General features: G+C 42.0%; 1 protein-coding gene and 1 pseudogene across 3 annotated transcripts; both read left to right on the forward strand.

The window, feature by feature from the left end:
• Nucleotides 1-11: 11 nt before the first annotated feature.
• FCF1 (FCF1 rRNA-processing protein) lies at nt 12-21,337 on the forward strand. Of its 3 annotated transcripts, XM_007987276.3 has the most exons (8): nt 12-87; nt 371-438; nt 1,726-1,797; nt 3,132-3,280; nt 11,347-11,419; nt 17,006-17,093; nt 18,334-18,428; nt 19,138-21,337. In XM_007987276.3, exons 1-8 carry the CDS (start codon nt 85-87, stop codon nt 19,184-19,186), a joined length of 597 nt encoding a protein of 198 aa, XP_007985467.1. In that variant the 5' UTR covers nt 12-84; the 3' UTR covers nt 19,187-21,337. The 3 variants fall into 3 exon arrangements, with proteins under 3 accessions (XP_007985467.1, XP_007985468.1, XP_072867258.1); XM_007987277.3 differs by lacking the exon at nt 1,726-1,797; XM_073011157.1 differs by lacking the exon at nt 12-87 and having other exon boundaries at nt 96-438.
• LOC119619204 (U2 spliceosomal RNA) lies at nt 9,555-9,701 on the forward strand (annotated as a pseudogene).
• Nucleotides 21,338-22,806: the final 1,469 nt, after the last annotated feature.

Below are 22,806 nucleotides of genomic sequence, written 5' to 3' on the forward strand. Positions count from 1 at the left end.
ATCCTTTGCCGGAAGCAGTATGTGAATGACGTAGAAGTATTGCGCCGTTGGTGATTACGGAAGAACCAGGAGTGTGGCGTGACCATGGTGAGAGAAGAGGGTCCAAGAAGGGATGTTATCAGGCCACTTTTCGGGTGGAGAAGGAGGGAGTCAGACCGTGGCCAAATTTCTGACACATTGTCCTTGCATATTTTCATTCTGGTCTTAGCTCTTAAACTTCTCCGAGCGGTGCCTGTTATGCTTTACAGAGTGGGGAAGAGGGTCTGGGTATTTGAGGCAAGAAGGGAAGGCAATGGACAAGAGAAAAGAAGAGACTTTAAGAGATGCCATATGTTTCCAACTCTTTTAATTCTAAAATTTCTGTTTCAAGGGGAAGCAAAAGAAAACAAGGAAGTATGCGACCATGAAGCGAATGCTTAGTCTCAGAGATCAGAGGCTGTGAGTATCTGAAATTAACTGCCCAAGGATAGTCTAATAAGAGTCTAGAGAGGATAAGTAGTAAAAATTTTTGTTACTATTTAGTTTTTTACTTATAATACTGTGTCTTCGATTTATATAGCATGAGATAACCAGTGTTTAACAGTAATTTGGCTGCTGAGCGCTCACACTGGGAAAGGCTATGGGAATTAAACATTTAAGTGTTCCCTTTTTCTACCGTTATATGCTTTGTCTGCCATATCGCATTTAAACCTCATGTCAGTTCGGTGAAGTCCGTATAATTCTCTTTATGTTTTTACCATTACACTACTACATTCCTCTGGGGTGGGGTGGGGGGAGTGTTTCTTGTTGAAAGATGGCAAGGTTAGAGACCGTGTTTGTCTTGTGTCTCCAGTGCCTGGTACTCAAATATTTTTTGTCAGAGAAAATGGGAAAACTCCAAGATATCTCCATTTTATAAGTCTTACTAATATAAGAATCCAAATCACTGTGGAAGAAGAAAGTGAAGCGATATTCCCTAGTATGAAGAGGATCAAAGCAGTGTCCCTGCTTAAGTGTAGAATAAGCATAGCTATTAAATAAAGACTGATCTTCAATGAGTTTAAGAGTCTCAGAAAGCCAGGCGCAGTGGCTGACGCCTGTAATCCCAGCACTTTGTGCGGCTGAGGCGAATGGATTACCTGAGGTGAGGAGTTCGAAAGCAGCCTGGCCAACATGGTGAAACCCCGTCTCCACTAAAAATACAAAAATAAGTCTCAGAATAAGAGAGTGGTCGTTAAAACCTTCAGAATTATTCTCAGCCTTTAGTGTGGATGTATTGTGTAATTTTTAGGAGTGACACTCCATTAATAATAATTTCTAGTTAGGGGTTAAGTTCTGTATATGTGTTTTTACATTTTGGCCCTTTATAAGAAGCATATGGGATAATACTTTCCCCCTACTGTTAAAGCTTCTGGATCTTCAGAAGATAACTGTCACCCTTTTACCCATTGCTTGGAAGTGGATTTTGATTCTTGATATGAGAGATTGTAAGAAAGAAATATCAGCTTTTATTTACTCATTAACAATTCTTATGCGTTATTGGCATTACTGATTAATTCTGATACTTCCAGGTACTGTACTTTGCACTGGTTATTTGCTCAGAAAGAGTATGCTGATATTAACATGGAGAAGTCACAAAGTAGGATTTCTTCTGTAGACCAAAAAAAATAGAACTTTAGATTTTTGAGATTTTAACTGCTGTGGTTTTTCTTCTCCCTTGGATATAATTTACTTTTTTCTTCCTAGTAAAGAAAAGGATAGATTAAAACCTAAAAAGAAAGAAAAGAAGGATCCCAGTGCGTTAAAGGAAAGAGAAGTGTGAGTAATCAAACATTTGAAGTTCTCCTTTAAAACCATAGACCGCTTAGAAATCCAGGCTTTCCCTGAGCTGGTTTGCTAACTTATTTGTTAGTAAGTCTACCACAACTATGTAGATGAAAGTGATATTGATGATCATGTATCAATTCCAGTGGTTTGAAGGTTTTTGGATTTTATGGAGCAGTAAAATTTCCCCTAAAATCCAGGAGATATTATCTAGGATTATCAACTTTTTCTTTGCCAGGGATCTTTTAAGAGACATAATTGCCATTGTTTAACACACTAGCATTTCATAAAAGAGAGACTGTATCACCAAAAAATATTTAAAATATATTTTCAGGCCGGGCGCGGTGGCTCAAGCCTGTAATCCCAGCACTTTGGGAGGCCGAGACGGGCGGATCACGAGGTCAGGAGATCGAGACCATCCTGGCTAACACAGTGAAACCCCGTCTCTACTAAAAAATACAAAAAAAAAACCTAGCCGGGCGAGGTGGCGGGCGCCTGTAGTCCCAGCTACTTGGGAGGCTGAGGCAGGAGAATGGCGGGAACCCGGGAGGCGGAGCTTGCAGTGAGCTGAGATCCGGCCACTGCACTCCAGCCTGGGCGACAGAGCCAGACTCTGTCTCAAAAAAAATAAAATAAAATAAAATAAAATATATTTTCAGAATAAAGATATGTATATAGAGATATAAAACCTTTATATAAAGATATAAAGGTATTTCATTCCTTTTGAGTAAATACATTTAACTTTATGAAAACTTTACCACATTTTCCTTATTTTTCTAATTTTGCCCTGGATTGGTAATGGATATATCATCACAGGTAGATACTGGTCCGTGGCCTAGCATTTGGAATCACTGTCATATTCAACCCAGACAACTTGGGCTAGGAGTGATACAGGTCCTGCTGTAGTGTATAATCCTAACACTAGATAAACTGTTCTCTATCACATTCCATAACAACAGTTTTAGAATCCTATAAGAATGACAAATGTGTTGAAGTATCATTCTAATCATACCTGTATTCTACCTCCCTGTGCCCATGGCGACTCTACTCTTGCTAGAGGAAGAGCTGGAATGGATAATTGCTTTTTTTGTTTGTTTGTTTTTGATAATTGCTTTTTAAAAGTTGGTGACAAAAGTTGCCAGGGGAGCTGAGATTAAGATAATGATGTTACTTTCTTCGTTGCCTTCCTTTTTAGGATTTATTTCCAATGAACATGTACAAAAGAGTTTACAGCAAACAGTCCCAAGCAGAGAGTTCTATTTTGTTTTTTGTTAATACTAGGGTATCAATGTAAATTTTACTTTGTTCTTGTTTTCTTTTTCCTTCAGTCCCCAACACCCTTCCTGCTTATTTTTCCAATATAATACACAGCTGGGCCCACCTTACCACATCCTCGTTGATACCAACTTTATCAATTTTTCCATAAAAGCCAAACTGGACTTAGTGCAGTCAATGATGGACTGTCTGTATGCCAAGTGTGAGTATCATACTTTTATGTTTCCGTGACATTTGTACAGAATAATTATATTTATACAAATACACGAAAAGAGGGAGAGGCCGGGCGCGGTGGCTCATGCCTGTAATCCCAGCACTTTGGGAGGCTGAGATGGGCAGATCACGAGGTCAGGAGATTGAGACCATCCTGGCTAACACGGTGAAACCCCGTCTCTACTAAAAATACAAAAAAATTTGCCGGGCACGGTGGCGGGCGCCTGTAGTCCCAGCTACTCGGGAGGCAGAGGCAGGAGAATGGCGTGAACCTGGGAAGCGGAGCTTGCAGTGAGCCGAGATTGTGCCACTGCATTCCAGCCTAGATGACAAAGCGAGGCTCTGTCTCAAAAAAAAAAGAAAGAAAAGAGGGAGATGGGGTTCTTATTAACTGAATTGCTGGCCATTTAATTTACTGTGGTCACCATAGCAATGACCATGTTTAATGAAGTATAATGCAAACTCGACTGGAAAAAATTAAACTTTCACAATTCAGAAAACACTTAGAATGCTTCGAGTATCATTATGGACATCAATTTTGAACATAGGGGAATTTTCTGTTTTCGAATTCTAGATTTTAAAAATCTGGATAAATGAAAGATCTGTTTTTCAGTATCTGTATTCTTTTATGTTAACAAGGATATGTTCTCCCTTCTGCCCCAGTGTTGAAACACTAAATACGATATTCTGCCATTTATGATCACAGCCCTAGAAGTTAGATAGATGGTCAATTCCTAAGTTTATTCAGTTTGGTATTTATTCGTAGTACAGAGGATCTGAGGTAGTTTGTTTATACCTAGGTATGTAATTTACCATTAATAGATTTCCCTTGTGTATTTATATATCCCCTCCTTTAAATGATCTTCCTTCACTACCATGAAGAGGAAAAAGAAAACTAAGGCCATGTATGAGGCCTATCATAGTAAGATCTGTCCCATTTGTAGCAGGTTTATATTTATATATTTTTTAGTCACCCGGTTAGAGGTATGAATGAAAATTAGACTTAAACTTTGCCGTAGAGGAAAAATTATTGAAATCAAAGGGAAAAATTTGTACCTCCCTTTTTAAGTTTTAAAGACTACTATATAATGAACAACAGTTACAGAGTGATAGAAATGTAAATGTTGCTTACTGATTTATTATAATGAGCAAGGTGAGAAGATGGGGGTAAGGAATGTGTGAAGGAGGTATGAAAGCAGATTCTTTAGATGCCTAAAATTAGTTAAGAATGGCTCCCGCCAGGCACAGTGGCTCACACCTGTAATCCCAGCACTCGCGGTAGCTCACGCCTGTAATGCCAGCACTTTGGGAGGCCAAAGCAGGTGGATCATGAAGTCGAGATCGAGACCATCCTGGCCAACAAGGTGAAACCCCATCTCTCCTAAAAATACAAATATTAGCTGGATGTGGTTGTGCGTGCCTGTAGTCCCAGCTACTTGGGAGGCTGAGGCAGAAGAATTGCTAGAACCTGGGAGGTGGAGGTTGCAGTAAGCCGAGATCGCGCCACTGCACTCCAGTCTGGCGACGGAGAGAGACTCCGTCTAAAAAAAAAAAAAGAGAATGGCTGCATACATTTATTAGCTGTGTATATTAAGATGTGAAGGTAGCCACCAGATGAGAAAAAAATGGAGCTAATGGAATAAAATAGTCTTCTCTACAGATCAGAATTGATTGGGTAGGAATGGTCAGGGGACCGTTGTTTTTTCATATAGGCCTTTCTGTATTATTTTTTAAAGCTATATACATATACTTTTTAAATAAATCTTTTAGAAATAATTTAAAGTTGAGGTGCTACCAGGCCTGTAAGAATGAGGCTTGGGTAACCCTGTATGGGGGAAGACACTAAACTTGGTAGTCTCTTTGTATTTCTCATGATATTTCTAATTGAGCTGCTTTTCCAGGAGTGCTGTGACCTACTTATCAATGAAACGGATAGAGGGTCAAAGCATGGCCCTTTGCTTCCTTGGTGAATTGCTTCCTTGACTCTATACCTCCACCAGTAATATCTAGATGGTGACTGTTAGAGCTTTCGTCAGGATCGCTTTAGTCTTATGGTTAGGCTTTCTTTAAATATGTATGCTCTTTTTTTTTTTGAGACAGTCTCGCTCTGTCACCCAGGCTGGAGTACAGTGGCGTGATCTCAGCTCATTGCGACGTCTGCCTCCCAGGTTCAAGCAATTCTCCTGCCTCAGCCACCCGAGTAGCTAGGACATGCCACCATGCCTATCTAATTTTTGTATTTTTAGTAGAGATGGGTTTCACCATATTGGTCAGGCTGGTCTCGACCTCCTGACCTCAGGTGGTCCACCCACCTTGGCCTCCCAAAGTGTTGGGATTGCAGGCGTGAGCCACCGTGCCTGGCCTTGCTTGCCCTTATACTTAAAGGAAGGCCTTTATCTTCCTCTTACCTTGAAAAGGCCTCTTTGATCTTTTCATAGTTCCTGGTCTCTTCCATTTCCACTTTATAGTCCCAACAAGGAAGGATAATTTGCTTCCCATCAGCTTTCTCTTCTGCCTGTGAGTCCTGAGGCTGTTACTTTCCCTTTCCTTATAGTGGTTTTCCTGAGCCTGCTTCCTGACTTCAGTTGCAAGCCTTTGCTTACTTCACTGCTACATGGCTCTGAAATTGGTCCTCTTAAAGAACACATTGCCTTTTTTCATGATCTCAGTACTAAAACATATACATATATTTTGAGACGAAGTTTCACTCTGTGGCCTAGGCTGGAGTACAGTGGCGTGATCTCTGCTCACTGCAACCTCTGCCTCCCAGGTTCAAATGATTCTCCTGCCTCAGCCTCCCGAGTAGCTGGGATTATAGGTGTGTGCTGCCATACCCAGCTAATTTTTGTGTAAAGTAGAGACGGAGTTTCTCTATGTTGGCCAGGCTGGTATCGAACTCCTGAGCTCAAGCATTCTGCCCACCTCGGCCTCCCAAAGTGCGGGAATTATAGGCATGAGCCACCACACCTGGCCAATATTAATGTACTTCTAAAAAATTCTAGCATAAAAAATTAAAGTTGAAGCCTGGGCAACATAGCGAGACCCCATGTCTACACAAAATTTAAAAATTAGCCAGGAGGCCGAGTGTGGTGGCTCACACCTGTAATCCTAGCACTTTGGGAAGCCGAGGCAGGCAGATCACCTGAGATCAGGAGTTCAAGACCAGACTGGCCAACATGGTGAAACGCCACCTCTACTAAAAATACAAAAATCAGCCAGGCACAGTGGCATGTGCCTATAATTCCAGCTACCTGGGAGGCTGAGGTAGGAGAATCGCTGGAACCTGGGAGGCAGAGGCCTCAGTGAGCTGAGATCGTGCCACTGCACTCCAGCCTGGGTGACAGAGCGAGACTCTGTCTCAAAAAAAAAAAAAAAAAAAAGAAAGCCAGGCATGGTGGCATGCACCTGTGGTCCTAGCTACAGATGTTGAGGTGGGAGGATCACTTGAGCCTGGGAGGCCGAGGCTACAGTGAATTGTGATTATGCCACTACACTCCAGCCCAGTCAACAGAGTGAGACCCTGTCTTTAAAAAAAAAAAAGAAAGAAGAAGAAAAGAAAGTTGGGATGGGCAAGATCCTTCACACCTGTAGTCCCTGCAGGTTGGGAGGCCGAGGTGGGAGGAATTCTGGGCTTGAACTCAGGAGTTCAAGACCAGCCCAGGCAACATGGTGTGACCGCATCTGTACAAAAAAATTTTTTTTTTAAATCAGGCCAGGCATAGTGGCTCATGCCTGTAATCCTAACACTTTGGGAGGCCAAGGTGGGTGGATCACTTGAGCCCAGGAGTTTGAGACCAGCCTGGGCAACATGGCAAAACCCTGTCTCTACCAAAAGAAACCACAAAAATTAGCTGAGCGTGGTGAAGCATGTCTATGGTCCCAGCTGCTTGGGAGGCTGAGGTGGGAGGATCACTTGAGCCTGGGAGGTCGAGGCTGCACTGAGCCATGTCCATGTCACTGCCCTCCAGCCTGGGTGACAGAACAAGAACCTGTCTCAAAACGGAGTGGAGGAAGAAAGTTCCTTATAATGCATTTCCTCAAAGGGGCAATTACAAAAAGTCATAAATAACTGTGGGAGAGGAAGGGTTAATTTTATTTATTGATGAAAATGGCCTGTAATCCCAGCACTTTGGGAGGCCGAGGCACGTGGACTACCTGAGGTCTGGAGTTCAAGACCAGCGTGGCCAACATGGCAAAACTCTCTCTCTACTCCAAAAAAAATTAGCCAGGCATGGTGGCAGGCCCCTATAATTCCAGCTACTCGGGAGGCTGATGCAGGAAAATTACTTGAACCCCAGAAGCAGAAATTTCAGTGAGCCAAGATCATACCATTGCACTGCAGCCCAGGCAGCAAGAGCGAAACTCCATCTCAAAAAAGAAAATGAATCATATATTATTTTTTTCTTTATAAAACAGATTTACTGAAATATAATTGACTCCCTTTACAACTATACAGTTCATCCCTTTAAAGTGTACAGTTCAGTGATTTCTAGTTGTGCATCATCCATCACCATAGTCAATTTTAGAACTTCCATTATCCCAGGAAGAAACCTGGAGACCCTTAGCCATCACCCTGCAACCCTCACCATTCTCTCTATTTCTAGGCAACCACTAATCTACTTTCTGTTGCTATAAATTTCCCTATTCTGGACATTTAATAAAAATAGAATCTTACAATATTTGGTCCTCTTTCATTTAGCATACTATTTTCAAGGATCATTTATATTACAGCTTGTATCAGTGCTTCATTTCTTTTTATTACTGAATAACATTCCACTATATGGATAGATCACATTTTAATCATTTCTACTTGCTTCTTACATTGAACTATATATCTTGAACATTTTTCCATGGCATGTATACATAAATGAGCCTCATTCTTTCATTTTGAGTTGGGGTCTTGCTCTGTCAACCAGGCTGGAATGCACTGGTCTGAGCCAATAGCTCACGGCAGCCTCAACCTCCAGGTCTCAAGTGATCCTCCAGCCACAGTCTCCCAAGTAGCTGAGACTACTGGAAAGAGCCACTATGCCTGGCTATTTTATTTATTTATGTTTTGTAGAAACAAGGTATCAATCATGTTGCTCAAGGTTTTGTTTTTGTTTTTTTTTGTTTTTTGTTTTTTGTTTTTTTTTTTTTTTGAGACGGAGTCTCGCTCTGTGGCCCAGGCTGGAGTGCTGTGGCCGGATCTCAGCTCACTGCAAGCTCCGCCTCCCGGGTTCCCGCCATTCTCCTGCCTCAGCCTCCCGAGTAGCTGGGACTACAGGCGCCCGCCACCTCGCCCGGCTAGTTTTTTGTATTTTTTAATAGAGACGGGGTTTCACTGTGTTAGCCAGGATGGTCTCGATCTCCTGACCTCGTGATCCGCCCGTCTCGGCCTCCCAAAGTGCTGGGATTACAGGCTTGAGCCACCGCGCCCGGCCCTGTTTTTTTTTTTTTAAAGACAGGATCTTAACTCTGTCACCCAGGCTGGAGTACAGTGGTGTGATCTCAGCTCACTACAGCCTCTGTTTCCCGGATTCAAGCAATTCTCATGCCTCAGCCTCCCAGTAGCCGGGATTGCAGGTGTGTACCACCACACCCACCTAATTTATTTATTTATTTATTTTTTGTGGCAGAGCCTCACTCTGTCACCCGGGCTGGAGTGCAGTGGCGCAATCTCGGCTCACTGCAACCTCTGCCTCCAGGCTTCAAGTGATTCTCCTGCCTCAGCTTCCCAAGTAGCTGGGATTACAGGCATGCGCCGCCATTTTGTATTTTTAGTAGAGACGGGGTTTCACCATGTTGACCAGACTGGTGTCGAACTCCTGACCTCAGGTGACCCGCTTGCCTCAGCCTTCCAAAGTGCTGGGATTACAGGCGTGAGCCACTGTGCCCAGCCCTAATTTTTATATTTTTAGTAGAGATGGGGTTTTGCCATGTTGGCCAGGAATTCTTTTTTAGAGTCACATATGGCCAGGCGCGATGGCTCACGCCTATAATCCCAGCATTTTGGGAGTTCAAGGCAGGTGGATTGCTTCAGGTCAGGAGTTCAAAACCAGCCTGACCAACACGGTGAAACCCCGTCTCTACTAAAACTACAAAAATTAATTGGGCGTGGTGGAGGATGCCTGTAATCCCAGCTACTCGGGAGGCTGAGGCAGGAGAATCGCTTGAACCTGGGAGGCAGAGATCACGCCACTGCACTCCAGCCTGGGCAACAAAACGAGACTTGAGACTTCCTCTCAAAACAAAATAAAAAATGAATAAAGTTACATACTATAATCGCTTCTCGGCCTTTTGGCTAAGATCAAGTGTAAAGTTCCATACTATTCTATTGTTTAAATACATAATTTTTTAAACCCAGTATCTTATTAGGTATTTGGATTATTTCCAGGTTCTACCCAATTAACAAGTCTATAGTAAATATCCTTATGAATATGTCTCCGTAAGAGTGTATTTCTTTAGGATACATTGTCTAGAAGCTGTATTATATAAAGGGATTTGTGTATTTTTAATAGGTATTGCAAATTTGCTCTCAAATAGTTATACTAATGTATATACCTACAAACTTAGCATGAGAATACTTGTTTGCTCAATATTGGGTATTTTCTTTTTTCTTTTTTTTTTTTTTTTTTGAGATGGAGTTTTGCTCTTGACACTCAGGCTAGAGTGCAATGGCACGATCTTGGCTCATTGCAACCTCCATCTCCTGGGTTCAACTGATTCTCCTGCCTCAGCCTCCCAAGTAACTGGGATTACAGGTGCCCAACACATGCCCAGCTATTTTTTTTATTTTTAGTAGAGACGGGTTTCACTGTGTTGGCCAGGCTGGTCTCGAACTCCTGACCTCAGGTGATCTGCCTGCCTCAGCCTCCCAAAGTGCTGGGATTATAGACGTGAGCCACTATGCCTGGCCAATATTGGGTATTTTCATCTGTTTAATCTTTGCCACTCTTCTAGGTGCCACTCTTCCCACTCTTTGGCCCAACAGACTCAGTTCAAATGTTGGCTTTACCATTTGCTATCTATTTAGTTAACTTCTTTGTGTCTCAGGTTCCTCACTTCTAAAATAGGGATGATGATTTTTTTTTTAACTTATTATATGGCTTTCTTTTTATGTGATCAGATTACATTACATGTGAAAGGTTACGTTATCTGGCTAATTTCATGGTTTCTTGTGGTTCACATTTAAATTGGATTTCATCTAAGCCAGGCACAGTAGCTCATGCCTGTAATCCCAGCACTTTGGGAGCCCAAGACAGGAGGAGTGATTAATCCCAGGAGTTCAAGATAGCCTGGGCAACATGGCAAAGCCCCATCTCTACAAAAAAAAAAAAAAAATGGTTTTTTTTTTAATTAGCTGGTCATAGTGGTGTGTACCTGTGGTCCTAGCTACTTGGGAGGCTGAGGTGGGAGGATCATTAGAACCCAGGAGGATCACTAGAACCCAGGAGGTCGAGGCTGCAGTAAGCTGAGATCGTGCCACTGCACTCCAACCTGGGCAACAGAGCAAGACTCTGTCTCAAAAAAATAAAATAAATAATTTTTTTCCCATCAGAAACTTACATTAATATAAAAATAATGATGGAGTTCAGCTTAGTTTTTTTTTCCCCAGATATGTTTATAACAGGGAATCTGCGTTTTGGGGTTGGGACAGTCTTAGTTTCTTAGGGATTTCTTTTTTTTTTTTTTTTTTGAGACGGAGTCTCGCTCCGTCGCCCAGGCTGGAGTGCAGTGGCGCGATCTCGGCTCACTGCAAGCTCCGCCTCCAGGGTTCATGCCATTCTCCTGCCTCAGCCTCCCAAGTAGGTGGGACTACAGGCGCCCACCACCACGCCCGGCTAATTTTTTGCATTTTTAGTAGAGATGGGGTTTCACCGTGTTAGCCAGGATGGTCTCGATCTCCTGATCTCGTGATCCACCCGCCTCGGCCTCCCAAAGTGCTGGGATTACAGGCGTGAGCCACCGCGCCCGGCCGTGTCCTGCGTCTTTTTAAAACTCTGAGCTGGGATATAATTCAGGGATAATTTCTTTACAAGTTCTGTCCTTAATGTGAATTTTTTTCCCTGGCAGGTATCCCTTGTATAACTGACTGTGTAATGGCTGAAATTGAGAAATTGGGGCAGAAGTATCGAGTGGCTCTAAGGTAGGAAGGAGGTAGACTAGATCTGTTCTAGATTAGTATACTGAAGAGTCATCTGTTTGCTGTTTAAAGATTTCTTGGCCAGTTAGTTTAAGTGAAAATCGTGTAAAACTATCATTTTTGGGGAAGTTGTTTTGGTCTTTCTCTCACACAAAAATCAGTTCCAGTTAGAGTAAGTATCTAAACTTTTAATAGAAAATACAGAGAATATCTTGGTCATGTTCAGTGGCCTGTAATCCCAGTACTTTGGGAGGCCGAGGCAGGCGGATCACCTGAGGTCAGGAGTTTGATACCAGCCTGACCAACATGGAGAAACCCTATCTCTTCTAAAAATACAAAATTAGTCGGCCGTGGTGGCGGGTGCCTGTAATCCCAGCTACTCGGGAGGCTGAAGCAGGAGAATCGCTTGAACCCAGTAGGCGGAGGTTGCATGAGCCTAGATTGTGCCATTGCACTCCAGCCTGGGCAACAAGAGCAAAACTGTCTCAAAAAAAAAACAAAAAAAAAAGAGTATCTTAATGAAATTGAATATTTGTGTATAGCAAAACTTATCATTAACAAAGTAAACAGACATACATAATCAACAAAGGGCTTATTTTCAAAATGCATAAAGAACTTCACATCCATAAGAAAAACACAATTCTTAAATTCACAATGAGTTGTCATTTAATGCCCATTAGGTTGGCAAAAATTTTTTAATGAGCTTGACAATGCCAAGAATAGTTAAGGCCGTGAAGCAATGGAAATTCTCATACTTAACTACTAAGGGTATAATAAATTGGTCATCACTTTGGAGAGCAATTTGACAATATCTGGTAAAATCCAGGTTGTTCATACTCTTAACAACAGTCTTTTAACCTGGAGATCACAGTCTATAGGTAATTAAATTAGTTTAAAGGATCACGATGCATGGTGGGTTTGGGGGTTTTTTTGTGTTTGTTTTGTTTTGTTTTTGTTTTGTTTTGTTTTTGAAGCAAGGTATTGCTCTGTCACCCAGGCTGGAGTGCAGTGGCACAATCAGGGCTCACTGCAGCCTCGACCTCCTGGGCTTAAGCAGTCGTCCTGCCTCAGCACCCTCAAGTAGCTGGGACTACAGGCATGCAACACCTTACATGGCCAGTTTTTTAAAATTTCAGTAGAGACGAGGTCTCACCATGTTGCCCAGACTAGTCTTGAAGTCGTGGGCTCAAGTGATCCTCCCACCTTGGCCTCTCAAAGTGCTGGGATTATAGGCATAAGCCACCACGCCCGACCCCTGAGTATATTTTTTAGTGTAATAGAAGAAACTAGGCTGGGCATGGTGGCTCATGACTGTAATCCCAACACCTTGGGAGGCTGAGGCGAACAGATTGTTTGAGCCCAGGATTTCCAGTCCAGCCTGGGCATCATGGTGAAACCCTGTCTCTCCAAAAAGTAAAAAAATTAACCAGGCATGGTGGCACACACCTGTAGTCTCAGCTACTCGGGAGGCTGAGGTGGGAAGATTGCTTGAGCCCAGGAGGCAGAGGTAGCAGTGAGCTGAGATGGTACCACTGCACTTTAGCCTGGGTGATAGAGTGAGACTCTGTCTCAAAAAAAAAAAAAAAGAAAGAAAGAAATTATAAAATATTAGCATGAATATGTAGAAAAAATTGGGTACTGCTTCACAAAAGTTTTTTTGCTGTTATATGTGTGTATATGTATATGTGCACATACTGTATGCTAGATAAAATCTAATGCTATGGGTTCTGGTAAAAAAAGAAAAGAAAAAAGAAAAAAAGATTGCTATAGAGAAGTTCACCTACTATTGGAGTCAAATATTGGCATCTTTTTATGTATATAATAGCAAAAAATTGCAGGCAGCCAAAAGAAATGACTTTTCTTAAGCCATTAAGGAAATAAAGGATGGCCAGGCATGGTGGCTCATGCCTGTAATCCCAGCACTTTGGGAGGCCGAGGCAGGCAGATCATTTGAGATCAGGAGTGATCCTGAACATGGTGAAACCCTGTCTCTACTAAAATACAAAAATTAGCCAGGCATGGTGGCGGGCACCTGTAATCCCAGCTACTCTGGAGGCTGAGGCAGGAGAATCATTTGAACCCAGGAGGCAGAGGTTTCAGTGAGCCAAGGTCGTGCCACTGTACTCCAGCCTGGGCTACAGAGCAAGACTCTGTCTCCAAAAAAAAAAAAAATAGGACTGGGTACAGAGGCTGACGTATAATCCCAACACTTTGTGAGGCCAAGTGGAGAGGATTGCTTGAGCCCAGGAGTTTAAGACCAGCCTGGCCAACATAATGAGACCCTGGCTCTACAAATTTTAAAAAATTAGCCAGGCGTGGTGGCATATGCCTGTAGTCATAGCTACTGTGGCGGTTGAGCCAAGAGAATTGCTTGAGCCCAGGAGTTCGAGGTTGCAGTGAGCTATGATCACACCACTCCACTCCAGCCCCGAAAACAAAGTGAGACCTTGTCTCTTTAAAAAAGAAAGAAAAGAATAGGTAAGCTGTGGAATGCTTGTTAATAAAATACTATACAAGAGTGAAGATGAGTGAACTAGAGTTATGTGTCAATATGGATGAATCTCAAAAACAATATAAAATATATATAAAAAAAAGCAGCAGTCAGGCACTGTGGCTCACTCCTGTAATCCCAGCAGTATTGGGAGCCCGAAGTGGGAGGATTCTTTGAGCCCAGGAATTTGAGACCAGCCTGGGCAACATAGTGAGACCCAATGTCTATGAAACATTTTCAAATTAGTTAGGCATGGTGGCAGGTACTTGTATTCCCAGCTACTTGGGAGGCTGAGGTAGAAGGATTGTTTGAGCCAGGGAGGTTTGAGATCATACCACTGCACTCTAGCCTGGGAGACAGCAAGACCCTGTCTTAAAAAAAAAGAAAAAGAGCAATGCTGAGCACTGTTACACACACCTCTAGTTCCAGTTACTTGGGAAGCTGAGGCAGAAGGATCACCTGAGCCTAGGAGTTTCAAGCCAGCCTAGACAACAAGACTGCAGTCTCTTAAAAAAAAAAAAAAAAAGCAAGAACATATGTGGAGTACACCATTTATCTAAAGTCTAAAAACATGCAAACCAATTCTGCATTGTTTATAGATATGTGTATATGCTTTTTTTTTTTTTTTTTTTAAAGACACATTCTCACTGTGTCGCCCAGGCTGGAGTGCAGTGATGCTATCACAGCTCACTACAGCCTTAACCTCTCTGGCTCAAGTGATCCTCCTGCTTCGGCCTCCCAAGTAGCTGGGACTACAGGTACATACCACTATGCGTGTCTGATTTTTTTTTTTTCCTTTTGCATGGCTAATTTTTTAAAAATTTGCTTGGTAGAGGCCGGGCATGGTGGTTCATGCCTGTAATCCTGGCACTTAGGAAGGCTGTGGCGGGCAGATCACCTGAGACTAGGAGTTCAAGACCAGCCTGACCAATGTGGTGAAACCTCATCTCTGCTAAAAACACAAAAATTAGCTGGGCATAGTGGCAGGCACCTATAATCCCAGCTACTAGGGATGCTGAGGCAGGAGAATTGCTTGAGCCTAGGAGGCAGAGGCTGCAGTGAGCCAAGATCATGCCACTGCACTCCAGCCTAGGCAACAGAGCAAGACTCCATCTCAAAAAGGCTGGGCATGGTGGCTCACACCTATAATCCCAGCACTTTGGGAGGCTGAGGTAGGCAGATCATCTGAGGTCGGGAGTTCCAGACCAGCTTGGCTAACATGCCCATAATCCCAGCTACTCAGGAGGCTGAAGCAGGAGAATCACTTGAATCTGGGAGGCAGAGGTTGCAGTGAGCTAGGATCGTGCCACTGCACTCCAGTCTGGGTGACAGAGTGAGACTCCATCTCTGGGAAAAAAAAATTTTTTTTGGTAGAGATAGGGTCTCACTATGTTGCCCAGCTGGTCTCAAACTCCTGGTCTCAAGTGATCTTCCTGCTTTGGCCTCCCAGAGTGCTGAGATTATAGTCATGATCCTCCACACCCAGCCTGGCAATTTTTAAAACAATAAAAACAAGGAATGAGAGGAGAGAAAGTAGAGGCACCAAGTGGAAACACTAAGTTTGGCTGTCAAGAGATGCAGAAATGGGGTGTTAGCTGGAGGGGGGTATAGGTAAAAAGATTATTTTTCTTTTTTTTAAGACAGAGAATATACGACAGCATGTTAGTATGTTTCTGGGAAAGAGCTAGTAGAGAGGAGATAAGTGATTTCAGGAGTAAAGAGATAACCGAAAGAGCATAGTCCTAGACTGTTGCCCACCTAGTTTGTCAGCAACCAGTCCATCCTCCCTCTAGCATATCCTCCCCAGCACAGCCTGCTTAGTTTTTCCAAGACAGAGCTTTGTTCTTACCACTTTGTCCCCCAGAAATCTTTAATGACTCCTCATTACCTGTGTCATCACACTTCTCAGCCTAGCACTGGAGACTCTTTCTAGCCCCATTTCATTTTTCTCTCCACAAACACTCTTCCCCCAGCCAGAAAGATGTGTTTACTCTTCCCCAAACACCAAGAAACCATTTTACAGTTGTCTGGTGTCCTATTTGGTACCCTCACATTGCTTGGCACATTCTTTAATCTTATTTCACCCCTATGTCATTTTTTTCTAAATATTCCCAACCCACATTGACCTAGCACTGAACTACTGCAATACGGAGTAGTATTTGTGTTGTACTTGATACATATGTGCTGTCTTGTATTTTTCTTCGTTTCAGTGACTCATCATCATTGTTAATAGAAAGAGCATGGCTCTCAGAGTCACACAGAGTTGGGGTTTTTCTTTTTCAAATATGTATGGAAATAATACATGTTTGAATGATTTATGGCAAACAATATAAGCATATACATATAGTAAAAGGTAAAAGTCTGCCTCTACATTCATACTTCGTCCATTCTAATACCCCAAGAGTGACAACTGAGAAAGGTTAATATATTTTTCCAGACCTTTTTCTGTGCAAATGCAAATCTAGATAAAGAGTATCGGAAAGAAGGATTTGTATTTTATTAATTAAATTATATATATATATATATGCATGCATATGCCCTGCTTTGTTTATTCAACAATTTAGCGTAGGTCCTTCCACATTGGTACGTACAGCTATACCTCATTTTTTTTTTTAATAGGATAAGGTCACCAGAATATGTTTAACTTTTACCTTTCTAATGGATATTTTGATTTTTTCACTTACTGTAAACTGTGCTGAGGGATCATCCTTGTGCCTATATTCTTGTTCATTTGTGTGTAAGACAGCTTCTTAAAAGTGTAATGGTTAGGTTAAAATGGGTTTTGTTTTTGAATCCTGGCTTTTCCCAGCTGTATAGCTTTGAATAAAGTAATTTAATCTCTCTAAGCCTGCTTCCTCGTCTGTAGAATAGATATATAATAACTCAGAATTTTGTGATGATTAAATGATCCAAAGCACACCAGCTGTCAGGCAGGAAGCCTTCATTCCCTGCCCCGTGAATTGTCTTTCCAGTGAGAGGATAAACTTCAGGAGAGTAGTGCCTTAAAATCTCTGCGTAGATCATGTTACTTTTATTGCACTGATTAAAACTCAGAAAGTTATCCAGTTGATTGAACGTTTTCTTTAATCCACCTACAGGATCGCCAAGGATCCAAGATTTGAACGATTACCATGTACACACAAAGGGACTTATGCAGATGACTGCTTAGTACAGAGAGTAACTCAGGTATTATCAGTTCATAACTGTTTACTTTGTGCTTTAAAAAAACAATGTAAACTATTGTCTTCTGAATGTTCATGGTCAGTAAAGCATCTAGGAATATACATTGTGGTTTAAAAAAAAATGGCATAGCATTCCTTCGTAAAAAGCATAGGTGTCTTCATTTACTTGAGAAAGTGGATTGAAAATGTATACTCTAACCATAATGAAAAGAGCACAGGCTTGGGGAGGAGACACGGGTTTCACATCTCAGCACCTGCATTTACTGGCTATGTGATTTGGGACATTTAACTGATTCTTTATCTCACAAATCTCTGTAAAATGATTTTAAGTGAGTTAATGTGGAACCCATTTACTTTTGATGTAGGAATTTTGTTTCTCTTCATGATGCCTAATCCAAAAGTGCTTCTTAGTTATATCTGAGAGTCTCCCAAGGTGCTATTTCACACATACCCTAGAATAAGTAGGTTTTTAATTCCTTCATTAAGCACCACAAGGACTTCTGCTACTGAGTGATTTTATAAGGGCCTCTCTTTGCTGATGATAATCTTCATCTGCTGACCACAGAGCCATCCCTTTAGTCACTTCAACCCATAGGTGGGACCAGTATTTCCCACAGCACAGCTGACACCACTCTGCCACTTTATATAAAACTCAGTAGGAGAGTCAGACATGACAGAAATGAAGCTTCCTACAAAATAGCTTTCACCTGACAGCTAAATGTTACTGCTTTTATAACCGCTAGGCTCTAGTTTCAGGCCCTGAAAATCCTATTTAGGCTTCCTGTTTCAGGGGTAGCCTACCTCTAACATCAGTAGGCCCAGAGCACACCCAAGCCCCAAGATCTAGGGAAAGGAGGGAGCTATGGCCTCCAAATTAAGGCACTTTTTATCTCCATGGAGTTCCTCGGAGCATTTTCCCAAAACTAAAGAATTGTCTGCCCCAAGCGTGAAAGTCCCTTTCATTTATGAGCAGAAAACAGTTTGTAGCTTGTGAATGCTTTTCAACCTTCTCCTCCTCAAGATTCTTAATGCTGCATTCAGCCCAGGCAACTTGTTTATTTTATATAACAAGATTAAGAGCTCCTAGATCATAGTAGCTACTCAACAAATTGTTACAGCCTGCCCTTCGCTACTTACTGTGAAAATGAACTATTCTTAGATTAGTCAGTGGTTGTGCCATTATCCAGTAGTCACTAAGCGTGCTCAATGACCTCAGTGTGAACATCACTCCATGTCTCTTACAGCATAAGTGTTACATTGTGGCCACAGTTGACCGGGACCTTAAAAGAAGAATCCGTAAGATTCCTGGAGTTCCTATCATGTACATTTCTAACCACAGGTGAGAGATTTCTCTTGGGGAAGGGAATAGAAATATATAATTGATATCAATTGAAAATGAGGACAAGTGATAAGGTTATAAAGGATTTGAAAGAAATTGTTGTGTCAAATGTTTACATAGTTATGTTTGAAAAAATGAGACAAAGCAAGAGCTAGGGCAAAAGAGAGAGGATTTAAGGAATGAGGCAAACATTTAAATTGTTAGAATAAGATTACTGGAAGAAATAGATGTATTGTTTTAAACAAAAGCAATAATTTAAATCAAGCTAATCTTTTTGGCCAGAAATACCTATTTTGAAAGATTTTTTTTTATTAACACCTCATCTGAGAAATGGAAAGCTTATTTAAAAAAAAAAAAAAGCTATTATCCTTCTTGGCTAATTTATGTCAGTCCTCAGACTTATTTTCCAGCTTTTCAGCTTGGGGAGAGCACAATGTGGTAGGAAATCTATGGACTAAGAAGTTGGACTTACTGATCTCAGATCCTCGGTTCCCCTCTTGCTGACTTGTGTGACTTTGAAAAAACAATCATACTGTATTATAGTCAGCATTTTGCTGTGAATCATTCATTATGATGCTCCCCTAAATTGTTCCCACTGACAAAAAGGATTCAGAGTGGGGGTGAGAGTATTGCAGTCTGTAAAGGATGGGTTTTTAGATGGGTTCTCTTCCCATCTTTCTTACCAGTGTTAATTTTTTGTCCTGGTCAGATACAACATCGAACGGATGCCAGATGATTATGGAGCCCCTCGATTCTAATTCTTATAAGACACAATTCCTCTGCCTTTCTTCAACCAGCTTTCTCTTGTTGCCAGTTCATTACACGAAATGTAGCGGGATTTTTAAGGAATCAGACCGATGGGAGTTCAGGAAGATATTTATTATTTAGGTGCACTGGACCAGTTGGATTAACATCCAAAGGACTGAGCCCTGAACAAAGAGTTAAGTTACCTTTTAAGCATGTTGTGGGGTGGCGGGGCAGGATCTGTGCAGGGAGAAGCATATTATAGAAGTGAGAAAGACAATTAATTGAGACATGCATTACATCATTTCTTTCTTTTCAAGGAAAAACATGTTTTATGACTTGAGTTTATCTGTATAGTTACCTTGCAGCTGCACAGCTAGAGAAACAGGGTATTTACAATGCCTGGGAAAGGAGGAGAGGTAAGGCTCACTAGCCACAGAAAACAGGCAGTTAATTTTTAAAGGACTCCAGCTCTTTCTCTTTCTCACAGGGAATTGGGTTCTCTTACATACAACTGAGTTTGTGCTTACACGTTTTTAAATTTCTTTTAATTCCTTTTCCAGTGCAATAGCATGAATTATTATTCTGTTGACCCATTTGCCCTATTATGAGCTGAGGGTAGTTAGATATGCTCACTCTTTTTTTTTTTTTTTTCTTGAGACGAAGTTTTGCTCTGTCACCAGGCTGGAGTGCAGTGGCGCAATCTGGGCTTACTGCAACCCCTGCCTCCCAGGTTCAATTGATTCTCCTGCCTCAGCCTCCTGAGTAGCTGGGATTACAAGTACATGCCACCGTGCCCAACTAATTTTTTTTTTTTTTTTATTAGAGACAAATACTTTCGTATTTTCAATACAGAAAAATATGCCTCGGACCCCCAAAGTGCTGGAATTACAGGCGTGAGCCACCGTGCCTGGTCTGCTCACTTTCTGATGCTGCTTTTTTGTTGTTTGTTTGTATGTTTGTTTGTTTTGAGACGGAGTCTCGCTCTGTCACCAGGCTGGAGTGCAGTGGCGCGATCTCGGCTCACCGCAACCTCTGCCTCCCAGGTTCAAGCGATTTTCATGCCTCAGCCTGTGGAGTAGCTGGGACTACAGGTGCATGCCACCACGCCCAGCTAATTTTTGTATTTTTAGTAGAGACAGGGTTTCACCATGTGGGCCAGGATGGTCTTGGTCTCTTGACCTCATGATCTGCCCACCTCAGCCTCCCAAAGTGCTGGGATTACAGGCATGAGCCACTGTGCCTGGTCACTGATGCTGTTCTGAAATTGATATTTTGTCTCATAAAAATTAGGCCAGGCACGGTGGCTCACACCTGTAATCCCAGCACTTTGGGAGGCCAAGGTGGGTGGATCACCTGAGGTCAGGAGTTCGAGACCAGCCTGGACAACATGGCAAAACCCCATCTCTACTAAAACTACAAAAAAATTAGCTGGGTGTGGTGTCACGTGCCTATAATCCCAGCTACTGGGGAGGCCGAGGCAGGAGAACCTCTTGAACCCAGGAGGCGGAGGTTGCAGTGAGCTGAGATTGCACCACTGCATTCCAGCCTGGGTGACAGAGTGAGACTGTCTCAAAAAAACAACAAAAAAAATTAATGCTGGTCAAAGGGTATAAAATCTCAGACAAGAAGAATATGTTTTATACTTTTTTTGAGTTCTGTTGTACAGTGTAGCGCATTATACTTAATGGAGTATTATACATTTCAAAATTGATGTTCTCATCAAAAAAAAAAATTAATGCTGGTCAAAGGGTATAAAATCTCAGACAAGAAGAATATGTTTTATACTTTTTTTGAGTTCTGTTGTACAGTGTGGCGCATTATACTTAACGGAGTATTATACATTTCAAAATTGATGTTCTCATCAAAAAAAAAAATTAATGCTGGTCAAAGGGTATAAAATCTCAGACAAGAAGAATATGTTTTATACTTTTTTTGAGTTCTGTTGTACAGTGTGGCGCATTATACTTAATGGAGCATTATACATTTCAAAATTGATATTCTCATCACAGAAATGTATTTGAAGTATTGGATATGTTAACTAGCTTGATTTAACTATTCCATATTCTATCCACAATTTATGACATCACTTTGTAACTCATAAATTTGTACAATTATAAACTGTCAATTTACAATAAAAAAATTTTGTTGCATCTTTTTAGAAATCAGATATTCTGATGATTGCTCACATAATTTGATGGTCATTGTTTTATACTGACTTACTCAATAAACATTTATTAAATGTATATTAGGTGCTTAATAAGATATGGTCCTGCCCTCAAGACACTCATTATGGTGGGAGAGAAAAACATGTAAATGAATAAATACCGTAAAATAGCAGTGTTAGGGTAAAAGTTTCAGAAGCATGTCATGGGCACATAAAGGTGGAATGATTTTTTTCTACTGGTTGGGATGGGGAGGGAGGAAAGGCCAGTGGTCATGTAGTGTGAGCTAATCTTGAAAATGAATAGGTGCTTCTCCAATAAATTAGGAATAGAAGATGAAGCATAGGAAACAATATGAACAAAAGCAAGGACGTACAGTGTTACTCAGAGTGAATGTGCTTGGCCTGTTCAGATAGCTACCAGAAGGTTTTTATGACTAGAATATAGGGAATCTCATCAGGGAAGGGTTCTGTACCCACATGAGACTCCAGAGGAAGGAGAGGGTCTTACATGACATGCCAAAGGGTCTGGACTTAATCCATAGGTCAATAGGGTGCTATTGGCCGGGCATGGTGGCTCATGCCTATAATCCTAGCACTTTGGGAGGCCGGGGTGAGCGGATCACCTGAGGTCAGAAGTTAGAGACCAGCCTGGCCAACATGGTGAAACCTCATCTCAATTAAAAATACAAAAATTAGCCGGGCGTGGTGGCAGAAACCTGTAATCCCAGCTACTTGGAAGGCTGAGGCAGGAGAATCTCTTGAACCTGGGAGGCGGAGGTTGCGGTGAGCCGAGACCACGCCATTGCACTCCAGCCTGGGCAACCAGAGTGAAATTCCGTCTCAAAATAAATAAATAAATAAATGAGGTGCTATTAAAATTTCAAGCAGAATGGATAACATGATCAGATTGGGTGGGGGGTGGGGTTGTTGGTTTTTCTTTTTTAGGGACAGGATCTGTCTCTGTTGCCCAGGTTGGAGTGCAGTGATGGAATCACAGCTCACTGCAGCCTCAATCTCCTGGGCTCAAGTCATCCTCCTGCCTCACTCTGGAGTAGCAAGGACTATAGGCATGTGCCACTACTCCCAGCTAATTATTTTATATTTTTGTAGAGACAGGGTTTCACCCTATGTTGCCCAGGCTGGTCTCGAACTCCTGGGCTCAAGCTATCCTCCTGCCTCGGCCTCCCAGAATGCTGGGATTGCAGGCGTGAGCCACTTTAGATTAATCTGCAGCCCAGATTAGATTTTTTAAATGATCACAGGTAGTGTAAGAATAAACAAATAGTTGGGCGCGGTGCCTCATGCCTGTAATCCCAGCACTTTGGGAGGCTGAGGCAGGCAGCTGAGGTAGGGAGTTGGAGACCAGCGTGACCAACATGAAGAAACCCCATTTCTACTAAAAATACAAAATTAGCCAGGTGTGGTGGCACATGCCTGTAATCCCAGCTACTCAGGAGGCTGAGGCAG

Source organism: Chlorocebus sabaeus, chromosome 24 (assembly GCF_047675955.1).
Source record: "Chlorocebus sabaeus isolate Y175 chromosome 24, mChlSab1.0.hap1, whole genome shotgun sequence".
Taxonomy (NCBI): Eukaryota; Metazoa; Chordata; class Mammalia; order Primates; family Cercopithecidae; genus Chlorocebus; species Chlorocebus sabaeus.